General features: G+C 44.1%; 1 protein-coding gene across 1 annotated transcript in view; it reads left to right on the top strand.

Annotated features, from left to right (window-relative positions):
• Positions 1-14,423, top strand: part of FSTL4 (follistatin like 4) — a gene marked incomplete at its 5' end in the record, with an annotated part of 197,202 nt that overhangs the window by 97,170 nt on the left and 85,609 nt on the right. Inside the window, 2 exons of the mRNA XM_080627306.1 lie at positions 3,439-3,629; positions 6,985-7,096. Coding sequence (XP_080483432.1) covers positions 3,439-3,629; positions 6,985-7,096 — 303 coding nt within the window. The remainder of the gene's footprint in view (positions 1-3,438; positions 3,630-6,984; positions 7,097-14,423) is intronic.

Here is a 14,423-nt window from a genome sequence, read left to right as displayed (position 1 = left end):
GGCTGGAAGGCTTCTGGTTGCAATTGCAAACAGAATCTAAGTCCCCAGGAAGCTCCTAACAAGGAAGCCAAGCTGAGACACATCCATTAACCAGACATACCAATGTGAGCAGTCTGAGGTGAGATAACCTGCTAATGATGAGCTTATGTTGCAGAGGAAGCTGCTGGGGGTACTTAGCAAAGCGGAGACAAGAGTGGGGATAAGCGAGAAGGCATGCAGAGGCTTTTCTGTGCTGCTTTTTGTTTAACAGGCATGGTTGTAATACCTGGAAGAACAGAACAAGGGGTGGCAATGCTGCCTAAAGAGATGGCGTTTAGTAGATAAAGCTGGTAGATCCTATGCACAACGTAAGAAGATTACAAGTGTCACTGACAGCAGGAGAGGGGCTGGTGGGAAGGAGAGAAAATACAGAGCTGTCCTTTGTGACACCTGTACAATCAGCTCTGAGGAAGGACTGTTACCAGTCTCTGTAGGGAAGATGGGTTAAAACATGAAATAATAATGCCTAGTAGAGGAGGGGAAGGATCTTTACTACAGAAGGGTCTTTGCATTGGCTTGCCCAATGATTCAAGTTGTTCCTTCGCTTCCTCGCTGGAGCTGGAGGAGCAGGCAGTGGCTTTTATGAAGTGCCAGCATCTGTCTGGTCACTGCAGTGCCTTGAAGTTGTGTTTAAAACAGCATTAGGTCCGGGTTGCACAGCAAAACATCAGCTCAAACGTCCCAAGCATGAACGATTTTGGCCAGACTTACTATAGGGTTGTAGTTTCAGGTCAAACATAATCTTTCCTTTGATCCGGAGTGATTTTCCCCCTGTTTTCCCCACTGCAGTGAGATTAAATGTATAAATTATATGTATATATTTATTGAAAGGTTGGACCAGATGATGCTTGAGGCCCCTTCCAACCTGGTCTTCTATGATTTCTATACATATATGTGTCACCACAACCCTCTGGTGTGTCAGTGGCAGGGGAAGAAGCTCAGAGGTGCGAGCCCCTCAGAGCCTGTCTCAGTCACACTGTGCAGTGATGCTGAGGGACCCACTTCCAGCAGAGCTGCAGTGTCATCATTCTCCTGAGGGAAGTGAGGGTAATGAGGTGTTAGAGCAGTTTTGATGGGCCGAGGGCACCTTCTGACCTTCCAAGTGCCCTGTGTGCTAACAACGTGCGGAGCTGGAGTTACTGTTTAAATAGGGACATCGTTGTCTTGCTGCTGGTTTTCTTTGCTGTGTACGCACTGGAATGGCATCACCCTGCCACACAGGATGGAGCTCTGCTGTGTCAATGGTCCCTGACCCTGGATACAGCTGCACTGCGGTGGTGGGAGAAGAGTGGTTTGTGAGCTTAGAGCAGGATTTGGGAATTGCAGCCAGAGGCTGTCACCACCTCTGTCCTTCCCGTTTCCTTCGTTTCATTCTTCATGCCCATCACATTTGCCTGGAGGCTGGAGCATGGCTTTGACCCTCTGGAATTCCCCAGACGGGCTGCCTTGCAGCCTGGATGAGTGTGTGCTTCTTACAAGAAAAGCAGTTTTGTTTTCAGGCTTTGTTTTCAGAGGATGGGGAGAATCAAGGCGGGCTGTGATGCAGTGAAAGCAGATGGACATCTCCTGGCTCCCGCCATGCGACACGGTTGAGAGCCTGGGTGCATCACCGGGCAGGGGGTTGGAACTGGATGAGCTTTAAGGTTCCTTCCAATCCAGACCAGTCTGGGATTCTATGACATCTGCTCTCTGCTTGTATTTTGCCATTGCATTAACATGCAATTCCGTCTGGAAATTCTGTTTAATACATGTTATGCACGTAGACTAATAGCAGCTGAATAGCCTTTTTTTCCCTGTAAAATGAGACTGATCCCATGTGGGACCACGAGCTCTTTGGAGGTTGTTTAAAGGGACAGAAAAATTCATCAGCTGCTTAATATCCCAGTGAGAAACTCTCAGAACGAGAAGGGTCTGAGTTCAGGGTGGAAGATGAGCCTTGTCTTGCAGTTACTGCTCGTGGAGCAGTAGGGCACTGACCTGACTGGTGAGTGCATGTCCAACCTCTGTGTCCTCTCACCTTCTCATGTCACGGTGGTTTTGAAGCTGTGAGCACAATATATGAAGGGTTGACAGTCGATGGGTTTGATATGAGAGGAGTGCCTCCCACCTGGAATCTTAATTGTGTTTTGGTTGGAGTGGGACCAGCAGATGAGAAATGGTGCAGCTCAGCAAGAAAAGGACAGGAACATGGTTGTCAGTGTGCCAGAGCCTTCAGTTGTTGTTCAGAGGAGTAATGTTTGGAGCCTCTGGGGAGCTGATGTGCAAGGGTGTTGTCCCTTAAAGCGAGGGGAGACCAGGCTCCCTTAGATTTAATCCACCAGTAGGATCAGTGATAGGACTTAAACAAAAAGTTGTTTTTGAAACCACCATTATAGAGAATAAGGAGATCTATATTAGGGAAAATACATTACAAGAAAAGGGCATCGAAGGGGACAGCTGGAGCATGAGGGTGCTCCAGGGTCTCCTCCAAGGCAGAGTCAGACAGGTTCTTGTTGTGGTCTACACTAAAGCAAACAGATTTGCACAACAAAGGACAGTTGCCATCCTTCATTCTGCCAAGCTCTGCCGGACAGCAGTTGAGCAGAAAAGGGCTGTAGCATCTTATGCCACTTTGGGCATCAGGGTGTGTTTTTTCTGTAGAAGGATGCCCTTAAATCAAAGCAAGGCACTCTCCAGGGAAGAGCTGCAGAAGAGCTGACTGCTGTGAGTGCAGCGTGAGCTTTCAGGATCATGAAGGTTCAATCTGATTCCTCCAGCTGAGTCCGTGCTGCTTCAGAGCAAGGGGCTCAAGGGCTTTTCTGTGATGATAACCTTTTTCCCTGGTCAGGGGCTGAGGAAAGCGTTTATGTCAGTCTGAAATAGGGCGATGTGCTCAGGCACCAGCGACACCGTAGTCACTGGGGCCTCCTCACTGTCCTCCCTCCAGCCATCTGACCACCCTGGGCTGCCTTTAAGGATTCCTTCAGATCAGCCCCGTGTTTGGCACAGGGTGACTCGCAGGTGTACCATCTATTTCTGTTTGTGGCACTTCCTAAACACCAGCTCTTCCAGGTTTATTTTCCACCTTGGAATCCCAGCATAGATGAATTTATCTTTAGAAAAATGTAGAGCCAGTTTAATAGGGATAGGGATTACAAAGCTGAGCATGGAAGTCTGTAACTGAAGCCCTGTAATCTGGAAAATAACATGCTGGAGAGCATCCTTGACAGCAGGATTTAGCAAAACTGCCAGCTATTATAAAAGGTAATGACTTCAGAAGCTTCTCAAGTGCAGAGCTGAGGGGTGCTGTACATACAGACAGCCTGTCTTTGGCTGTGCCTTGTCTTTCCCTTTAGGAGCTCAGTCCTTTAACAAGAGGAAGGCTAATCTGATGTCCAGTAATGTGGTTTTATCTTGTAGGTGACACCTGTACCATGGCAGACTACAGCCGCCTCAAAAGCATCCTCCTGGACCTGCAGGCTCATCGGCAAAGCCCGCCAAGCAGCCCAGCCAAGGACAGAGTGTCCCAGAAGCGCTTTTTAGTTGAAGATCTGTTTAAGCACTTGGATGTGAACAGTGATGGGCACCTCAGCAGCTCCGAACTGGCGCAGGTGGGTTTATTGCTCAGTGACAATGGGATTATGAAGTGGATTGCGTTTTTCATTCAGTGTGAATTGAATGTAACATAGCAGCACTCTGCTGAGAACAGTCATTTGTAACTGTCCGGCCTGGCAGCAGGTAAAGGAGGAAAATCTACTGCAGCATGTGAGCCTCTCCCTGCCTCTCTGGGGAGATGGTGCTGTCTCAAACGTTTGAAGCTCCTCTGCAGACAGCAAACGTGGCAGCATTCCAGCCCCATCCATGGCTCTGAAAACAGATACTCATCCTTGCTGCTAGCCATCATCTTCTCAAGTATTTCCAGCTAGCCAGCTTGGGGAGAATTAATGTGGATTTTTTAGGTGTGTGTGGGTAGGGCAGAAATCTCTTAATTCTTCCTGCCTGCCTTCTGGACCATGCATTTGCATGTAGTAACATGACAACAAAGCTGGAATATTTTTTAACAGGTCTGTTTTCCCCAAATCCCCAGCAGATGCCAGGGATCGAGGTGATGAGCAGAACAGGGTAACCATAGAAAGGGTGGGAGCTGGGAAGAAAACTGTTACTTCTAATGATGGGCATGCTGTGCTGTTGGAGTTCATCTAAGTGGTAAAGTGAACTGAACACACAGCCCAGGTACTCAAGCTGATTGCTCCGTGTCCTGAACTTGCTCCTCGCACATGCAGAGCTGGTAAATGGTCCTGTGAATATGAGAAGATGCATTATGCCAGGTGTGAGAAGATCTTGTCTTTTCCATGTCATTAGAAGCAAATGCCTTTTAAGAGCCTTTTGGAAGCCAGTACTTGCCTGGGACCTGTGAGCTGCCCCTTCCCCCTGTGCTCTGCAGGAGCATCTCACCTGCGCTCATGCTTTCCAGTGAACACAAAGCACGTTGTAGTTGCAGTGTGTAAAGGCAAGCTGTGAGCAAGCTGGAGCACAGATACAAGCTCTCTCCTCCCTGAGCTCGCTCCTGTGTGGGCACTTTGCTCTGCATTTTAATCCTCGGGCTGTTGACATGATGCATGGTCCTTTCTGCACAACACAAAGTGTCAGCAGAAATTCCTTTAGATCTCAGAGCTATGAATATATACAATAGTTCATCTAAATGCAATGATTTTTTTATCAAGACATGGTAGGTAGAAGAAAACACTTTTATCTGAATTCAAAGCCAGTTTTTGCATAAGTGCCTGTTCTACACTCCAATCTTTTCCCCCCTTTTTACATGAAACTTATTCCGTCAGGATATTAAACCACACCTCTCATGGAAATAAAGGTTTGGCACCCTGTAAGCCATTACCATTAGAAGAAACAGTGGCCTGCATTTTAAAGGAGCAGGATTCAGTGCTTTAAGGTCTGCTGCAAAGTTCCTTTGGGCTCCTTTGCAGATGTGCTGGGAGCCCAGGTCTCTCTCACAAGCATAGACCTTGACTACTCTCATTTCAATCCTTTTCACTGTTATCAAAACCAGTAAATGTGCTTGCACATCTGGAGCCCACTGCGGTTGGATGGACCAGATTAAGTTCAGCCCTCAGCTAGGAGTCCCCTCACTCAAAGTAAAACCCCACAGAAGCTTGCCACCGGCACTGCAGAGCTGACAGCATGATCACCTCTCTAAAGACATCATACTGCCCGTTCATGCAGAGTACAGATAAGCCATGAATACTTTAATCCCTCCCTGAATGATGCTGATCTTGGACCCCTTGGTGGGAGCGTGGCGGATGTCCTGACTGGGCTGAGGACACATCTGCAGAGCAGCTCTAGGGTCTCACAGCAGTAGTGGTCACAGTTTACGTGTAGAGTGTTAATTCTTGATGTCTCCTGTTAGCTCAAGTAGCGAGATGGTTTTCACGTGCTCCTATGTGACCCGTTTATGGTCCCAGTTTTCAGGGGATTTTCCTTTTAGGTAATGAGGAATAGTTAATTTTCCATGCTGCAGTCTTGCCAGGCCTTCTCTTGCTTTGCTAGGCAGCTTTGTTGTTGATTTGGGTTGGCTCTCTGCAACTTCAAAATTCCCCCAAAGATGGGGATTTCATTGCCCATGGGTAGAGGCAGCTGAAGCGAACGTGGTGCAGTGGGATCTCCTCCTCTCTGGCTGCTGCATGAGCTGCTGCCGTGCATTTTCTTTCTTATATTTAAAGGAAAAAAAGTCTCTCGAGCACTATAACGTTGTCTGCAAGGAAAAACACGAGGCAGGTAACGTGCTCTGCTGCAGGAAAAAGGCAGTTTTAAGACCTGCAGGGAGATCTTTAGGAGGCTCATTGCAGGGGGATTCACCCCAAAGGAGAAAGTGGAAGCAGAGGTCTTCCGGAGAGGACAGTCCTGCATTGGGGCAGCTCCTTGTACCTGGGAGGTGATGAGGGTCTTTGCCCACTTGATTATTCTCCACAACAGAATTGCTTTAGGCAGCAGATGGTCCATCCCCCTCTATTTAGAGCTGCTTTGCCTCCTAGCTGCTGGCACACCCCATTGAATACTTTCCCTCTGAACCTGGCAGTGTTTTGCAGCCATGGGCATGCAGGGCTGTTAAAACTGGTGGTAATAGGAATGTTATTTCCATTTAAAACTTTAATGTATTTTAAAGTCAGATTCATAAATCTACCGAGTTTGCTGCAGCTGAAGTGTTTTGTGGTCATTTTGAGGTTTTTTTTCTTGACATTAAATCAAAAGGACTAAATAAAAACTTGTCAGTCTTATGAAAAGTTAATCAATTCCCAATACAAAGATAGACAAAGGGAAATTTCCATCTTTAGAAGATTGATCTTGGAAGTTATGGTTGATCTCACTTTCATTGAACACTTTTACTTGCCAGGTGAAGGGTCATTTTTTTAGCATTATTACTTTAAATTGCTTCAATATAATGGGCCAGGACTAGAATAGCAAATAAAGGAGTCCCTGGACTACAGCAAAAAGCTTTCCTGCCTGGAAGATGCAACACTTCAGCAGTTTTCTTCACGTTCTACAATAAATCAGGAGAACCCAATATGTTTGTTATGCTTAGGTCTGATTTTGGCTATTTGCTAACTTGGATGTATGACTTCAAAAGCTCTCACCATTTTTAATGTAGAGTGTGTGAAGTATTTGCAATACATAAGAAACAAACTGTCAGGGGCTGGAAAAACACTTCTAGTGTTGAAAATACCCTGCATTCTTGTAGTCCTAAAAGCAAGGAACACAATTTTGTCCTTACCTACAGAGAAGAAAACCAGACTTTCCTCGTTTTCACAAAACAAATACATAATGATGTATATGATAAATAAATCTCTCCCCATGAAATGTAATGGTCATGTAATGGAAAACCTGTTGGATGAGCCAGGATGGGGGTCTGTAGCTGTACATTCAATGTAAGCTTTCCTGTTCTCTTTGCTACAGAAGGAGGACCTGGAAGATGATTTATTGGATTGCACACTAGAAGACCTTCTCCGGTTTGATGATTACAACAATGATGGTCGCTTAACGCTGCAAGAGCTCTACACAGCCTTCCGTGAGTCCTGATGCTTTTGTCTCTCCTGGGTGTTGAAAACGTGAATATCTGTGATGGCAACATTGCCTTCGTAGATACGGTCAGCAACCATAATGCCTCTTTGTGTTTCATGCAATGGAAACACTATGTAAGGCTTGTTTCTAAAGGTTATTGTGCTCCAAAGGATAAGCATGAGCTCAGAGTTTGTTTCAAGTGTGTGAGGCTTATTGTTTTCTTGTGTATTTTGTTGTGCTTCTTGTTGATGGCAATGGAGAGATGCTGGTGAGCTGGCCAGGTCTGTAGACCTGAGTATGTGGCTTCTGAGTAACCCTGAGGATATATGGTGGTAACCTCTCTAAATGTCTTCTGGTAATGTGTTTGTTGTGGGGAAGGTGTTCTACTGAATATTCTGCCTGGGAATGATGTTTTCTGCATTTTGCTTCCATGTTACTGGGTCATGTGCAATCTTGATACATATCTCAACACCATTTGCAAGGATCCCTAGGTCATCAGACCACTAAGTGTGGAAAAATAAGTGCTTGTGTCATCCCATTTATCCTCATTACTTTATGTTCATGCTTTAAGTTAAGCATTCGTTGAAGTCCTTCCCTGGAAAAGGCCCATGTTGTCTCCTTCTCCTGGATGATAGGAAGTTTTATGGATGCCTGTCCCTTTGGGAGACTAAAAAAGAAAGGCAGAAAATGTGGGGGTTTTTTCAATGATCAGAGCTACAGAGTACTTGTATGTGGTTAATACTCTCTGAAGAAAATCAGGGTTCAACTGTTGCAAGTGTTGGGTACGGGCCAGTGACAAGTCGATTGCTTCTTAAACTGGACTCTCAAACTTTTGTATGCGGCATTTTATAGACAAAGTAATTTCAGTAGCTCTTGATTTTATTTTCTAAACCAGGACACCCTGCTCCAATAGCTGCTTGGTGGGAAAAGCTTTGTGCAAGACAGTCGCCATGTGCCCTGCACTGGTGCATAACTCGTTGTTGCTCTTTGGCAGGCTGTGATGCTAATGAAGAACCTCTATTTTTGCTAAATAACTGCTTTTCTAATGAGTGTGGATTCTGTTTTCTTGACTTCTGTGTTTTCATTAAAAGCCCACAAACTTAGATAATAATCATAGAATCCCAGCCTGGTTTGTGTTGGAAGGGGCCTTAAAGCTCCTTCATCTCCAACCCCTGCCACGGGCAGGGACCCCTTCCACTGGAGCAGCTTGCTCCAAGCCCCTGTGTCCAACCTGGCCTTGAACACTGCCAGGGATGGGGCAGCCACAGCTTCTCTGGGCACCCTGTGCCAGCGCCTCAGCACCCTCACAGGGAAGAGCTTCTGCCTAAGAGCTCATCTCAGTCTCCCCTCTGGCAGGTTCAAGCCATTCCCCTTGTCCTGTCCCTACAGGCCCTTGTCAAAAACCCCTCTCCAGATGTCTTTTTGGCCTGTTTAGATACTGGAAGGCTGTTTAAAGTGCTTTAAAATTAGCTCCAGTTGTCACCTTGGACCTGTTTGAACCACGTATGCATTAATTCAACACAGCACACTCAAAACAGCAGATATACAGTAAAACATAAAACCTCATGCATTAAGAAGGCCATAAAGTGAATTAACCCTGCTATAGAGGCTTGACACGCAGTTATTTGGAGCATATTTGGATCAATGGGTTCTCAAAGTCACAGCAACTTGAAGCTGAATTCCAGGAGTCATTTGTATGAGGTTTTGGTTCGGTGAATTTTAAGTAGGCAATAAAAATAAGACAAGTACAAAATATTAGCCAGTGAACAGAGATAGCAATCGATAAACTGCACAAATACTGTAACAAAACCCAAGGAGTAACAATGAGGGTCTATCAGGAGGATTTTGGGTATGAAGAGAATTGTTCTCCATCTGAAGCTGAAAATCAGACTGACTATTATAAATTTCCTCAGAATCTTTGCTTTTATCAAGGGCAGTTAATGGCTTATCAGCTTTCAATTTGAAAACAAAGCTCCTTGCTTGGAACTTCGGAAATCTTGGGGAGCTTCACTTGGGTGTAAGTTTGCCTTTTTCCTTTATTTTATCACATGATGTAGGAAAAAAAGCCTTCAAAAATACTTCAAACACTTGCCTTAAGCACACACTTTGAGTGTTCATGAAGTTTGTCCTTTGCTATAAGCCAAAATTAGGCTTGTAGGAGCAGTTTAAGGGTACAGCATTCTGCACATCTTTCACATTTTTGGCCTATTCAGGTGATGGTTTTGTTGCTTGAAATCCACCCAAGCTGCTCATTTCTACATGCTGGCAGCAGGCTGTGGGGCTGGCTGCTTAGCAAGCTGAGGAACATAATGACCAGCATTCAGTGACATCAGAAAGTCTCAATCTAATTTATTCTCTCAGAGCCTCCGTCACATCTGTTTGGGTGCGCTGTGTTCTGGTATAGTGCCGCAGTGTTGGAGAGGTTTGAAGATGACCTTGGTAATGTGAAGAGCTGCCAATTTGTCATTCTGTGCTGCTTTAGATGTTGTATTCTGTTTTAAAGAGTCTCCCGGCCTCTCTGTAGCTTAACAGAGCCACAAAATGGTCTTTTTCTTGCTCCATCTGTCTCTTGCTTTCTCTTGACCTGTCGTCTCTCTCCAAGACCCACAGAATTCAAAGGGCATTTTGATCCCCATTCGTGTTGATCAGCTGTAAATGAATGAAAAGTGCACGGATGAGATAAACCCAGGCTCTTTTCTGAAACTTGGTTTCACCCTTACAAGCAGTACATGCAATGGGTGCTATTTTTAATACTCATTTCTACTCACACTAACCATTTTCATACACATCTGAATGCACAGCTTTGGCTTATGGACAGAAATAGCGGCCCAGCTACTAACCCTATCATCTTTCTTTTGATTTTCTGAAAGTTCTTTCGTTTCTGAGCACCCAAAAAACCATTTCTAGGAGCTGCTTGTGCGTATGAGGATGCCTAGAAATATCTATTAACACGGAACTAAGTATCACTGTTCGAATGGCCTTAATCATGCATAAGTAATGTATGAGATGGATGAAATGCTCTCCTGGCAGCTCTGGCAAGAACAACTTGTAGGTGTCTTTAATTTCTCATTAATAAATGTTATTAGATAAGCAGGCTCAGGGCCATAATTAAACAATTTTAATTGTTTAATGGTGATCTCAAGATTTTCACATTCTGAAAATAGAGTGCTAGCAAATATATTTGTCTGTTGTCTTTATATTGTCACAAAGATTCAATAAGTGAGTAATAAACGAAGGGCCTAGTTGTTCTAAGAGCTAAAGCAGAGCATGCATCTAATTAATCAGCACAAAGATAGTCTGGTGAATTGGCAATCACATACCCAGCTGAGTCATACTTTAAATATGCTCAGATGAGTGATTTTTGGACATGACTCCTGGAGCTGTATCTGACTGGAGGTTGTTATAATTAGACATGTCACTTTTGGCATTCCTGTTGTCTTCCATAATGGGAAAGTAGCAGGTTGGCAGATGTGACAGCCTAGCTGAAGGAGAAAAAAAAATCAGTGTATTCTTCTAGATCTATATTATCAGCAATGTGGACAGGTCAATTTGTAATGCAAATATATCAAAGGGAGGGGAAACATGCATTCCATCAAAATGGCTTTATCTTGTCTACACTGTTTAGCTAATAAGAAGTTATTAACCCTGCGATAAAATCCCCTTAAATTCTAGCTCACTGCCAATTAGAGTATTCTCCTAACCAAGCCTCATAGCTTCACTTTGCATTTCATTATGGTTTTGAACAACCCGGTCTAGTGGAAGGTGTCCCTGCCCATGGCAGGGGCTTGGAACTGGATGAGCTTTAAGGTCCCTTCCAACCCAACCCATTCCATGATTCTATTTCACCAGGCCAGGTTGAAGTTATACCCCAAGATAATCTCCCTATCTCAACACCATCGTGGCTTTCTGAGATCGCTTTGCATGCCCTGTGCTTCCCAGCATGGCCCATCAGGGCTGCTCTATCACACGGATTCTCGTAGCTCTGCAGCAACACTTTGAGATCCTTGATGTCCTATTTGGACCGAAAAAAACCCCAAAACACAAAGGTAGTTTTAAAGAAAAACACTGAATTGTTATTTTTCAGTCCAGTTGTTATTTCCCAGGCATTTATGCATGTATGTTGCATGTAGGCAGAAAATTGCTGTTTCTCTAAGATGAGAGACATGTCATCATCTATGGATATGTTAATATTTAAAGAACAGAAATATCGTTTGGAAGGAGCATATTTCAGCAGTGAATGGTGTTGGACTGGCTCCAGATTTGTTGCATTCATCCTAAAGTCTCCAGTGGCTGTATTCCCCACCAGGCAATGCAGAGGAGTGAGCCTTCCATTGCAGACCCCTCCAGGCATCCCCTGGAGGCTCCTTAGAAGTGGGGAGTATAAAACAGATTTATTTTTGAGGTGTGCATATTTCTGATTCACTGGAAATTACTTTAGGGCAGAGCTTTGTAATCGTCCCAAAAGCTTGGAGATTGATGCTTGCTGGTGAAAAGCTGAGTTCTACCTTGAGGAAGAGGGAATGAAACCTAAAAAAGGGCTATTGGGTCGAGTGGGAGAGGAAGCTGTTGGGTTAGGAAGGAAGCTTTCAGCAGCATATCTATTCTTGGTAGACATCACAGCTTAAGGAAGGTGATAACGAAAATGAATATCTGCTTTGGGTAAAATATGTCCATAATATATATTCTCCATGTGCATCTAGCGGGCCAGCTGTTCCAGCAGAAATTGCATCTGTAAATTCCGTGTTCAGGTGAAGCGTTTACTCACACCTTTTCAAATCTGTTCTCCTTGATGGCACGTAGGGTTGGGTATTTGTTACTGCTACCTTCCAGCTGGATTGGTCAAGCCCAGTTTATTGTATTGGATAGCTATATTGTGAGATAGAATTTTTTGCTTGAAGTGTTCTCTTAAGCAATATTGCAGCAACACTTATCTACAGGATCAAATCGTAGTCCTAAAATATTGGCAATTTGTGTACCATGCTCTGCTTCTTCAGCTGTAATCTCCCTGCTATGTGATTTTTCTTTCATGTTGCTGCAGATACTGGTACAAACTTGGAAATAATTCATTAGCTTGCCAACATTGATTTGCTTCGGTGAGCTATGTGATATCTAAACTTCAAAAACGGGGAGCACCAGCCTCTGCTTTCGGTTTGAGGCAGTGTTAGAGGTGATGTCAACTACTTGGAGAAAGAAATGAGGTTTCTTTCAGCTGGCCAGCGCAGCCCATTCCTGCTCGCCTGGAGGAATGGTGTGCAGCTGTGTTACTGAGGATAAAGTTAAGGATAAAATCATTTACTGGAATGATTAATTTAATAGCGCAATCTTATGGCCAAAAAACCCCCAACCTAAAAGTTAAAAATCAAGCTAAAAAAATACTATAAATCTCTTTAGCTTGATTTCTGCAGCAGGGATGATGGGGAAAACCAACAAGCATCCAACCACTGCAAAAGCACTTAACCAACCAGCATTTCCACAGCTAGGCTGTGATCCTTACACTGGGTTTTCAGGCTTTCTTTGGACCAAACCAGCAGTGGTGTGTTGTAGGTAGATGCAGCAGCTCAGCAAAGTGGAGGTACGGAATCCAGTGTGCGGGGGCTCTGCGTGCAGGGCTGGTGCCCATGCTGCGGCACAGGACTGAGCTCCAGGCACACACTAGAGGTTGGAAGTGCCTTTGGCCAGTTCTCAATGTATTCTTACTGTTTAGATCATCTGCAGAAGCTGGGGATACCCTTACTCACAGGTTCATTTTAGCGGGCAGGTGATTTTTTAATGTGGAAAACTTTATTGCTTTGATTTTCCTTTATTTCTTTTTTCTTTGTCTTCCCTCCCTTGCTCTCAAAGAAACACGTCCTGTAAAAAGGGTGATTTCTTTTGCTCTCTCTTTTAAAGCTCTTCTCATTGTGAAACTCTTCACTTCTGAGTTTGAAGCCTAAAACAGTATCACTGGGCTCCAGCAGAGCCCTCTGTTGTTCATAGCTCCCCAAAACAGCTGTCAGAGTCGGGTTTTGGTTTGTATCCTCAATTGTTTTGCTGCATTTTGAATGTAGTAAAAGGTATTTTCTCAGAGGAAAAAACCCCGGAATTTGTAGCAAGAAAGGCAAAGTCAATCTGAGCAAAAATGCTTTGGAAGCTAAAATATGGTTCCAGGGGAGAAACTAAGAATGCTCTGATTGAGGAAGAATTATGTTGCATGTGGCTGTGTGCTTACCAGCGGAAAGAAGGACATGGTTTTGCCTTAGGCCAAAAAGGGGAATGTTTCCACATTGAGACCAGACATTAATTCAGCTAACCGGGGTTTGCTGCTCAGTTTTGTACTCTGCTTAGTTTGTATACTTTGGCACTATGATTTGAATTAAGAATCTCCTCCACTAAAGTTTTGGCAGAATTAATGGCAAATGTAGACATGGTTAAAATTGTGATTTTGTGCTTTTTTTCATGAAAAGGCAGGGAGAGCATCTGACACTGGTGCTGTTTCTGTCTGATGTATTAGGCGCACACCAGAACCAGTGCGCTCGAGTGTGAATTGCCAAACTCTAGCATCTTTTTCATATCTCTCTCATTTCCAAAAATGCCATCTGCAAAATATCAATGGGCTTAATGTGTAATGACTGAAAAAGAGAAAATGAACTAATTACAAGTTGTTATTGGAAATCTATTGTCTACAAATTGCAAAGAAAACTCACTAGAATTCAATATCGTGGTGGGTTTAAAATGCTTTTCAGGGTGCATTGATTTGGTAAGCTTGGGTTTAAATGTGTGAATTTGCAATGTGGAGCAGTGCTTCGGAGGTGATGTAGTACAGACCCTAGCAAATGTCTTCACGTCTTCTTGCAGGGGTAGACTATTTAAATATTTATAAGTACTTATGAGTGACTCACTGGTGCATAAACCATTTCTCCAAAACTTATGTGATCCGTACCAGCAATGTTCACTGAAGCAATTTCACATACACAAATAATAGTAGTTTGGGTTGCTTGCAGCACAAAATTACGTCAGTAAAGAGCAAATACAAGTATTGGTGAGATCACAAATTGGCTGGCAGCCCTACATACATAGAATCATAGAACGAGTTGGGTTGGAAGGGACCTTAAAGATCATCCAGTTCCAAACCCCTTCACACCTTCAGATCACATAGGCAGGGACCTAAAAAGTGAGCTGAGGATGAAGCAGAGCAGGCTTTCCTATGGCTTTGTTCCACTAGTGCAAAACCAGAGGCCGGTTCTGAAAGTCAGACCCCAACTTCGTGTTGCCATTTCCTTTTATTTTTCAGTCAAAGACTGGCTTTCTGAGGGGTTTGTGAAACAAATGCAGGGCACTCAGCACATCAGTCCTTC

This window comes from Psittacula echo (assembly GCF_963264785.1).
Source record: "Psittacula echo genome assembly, chromosome: 11".
In the NCBI taxonomy this organism is placed as follows: Eukaryota; Metazoa; Chordata; class Aves; order Psittaciformes; family Psittacidae; genus Psittacula; species Psittacula echo.
Note: the sequence above shows the minus strand (reverse complement) of the source record. Positions and strands in the feature narration are given on the sequence as shown.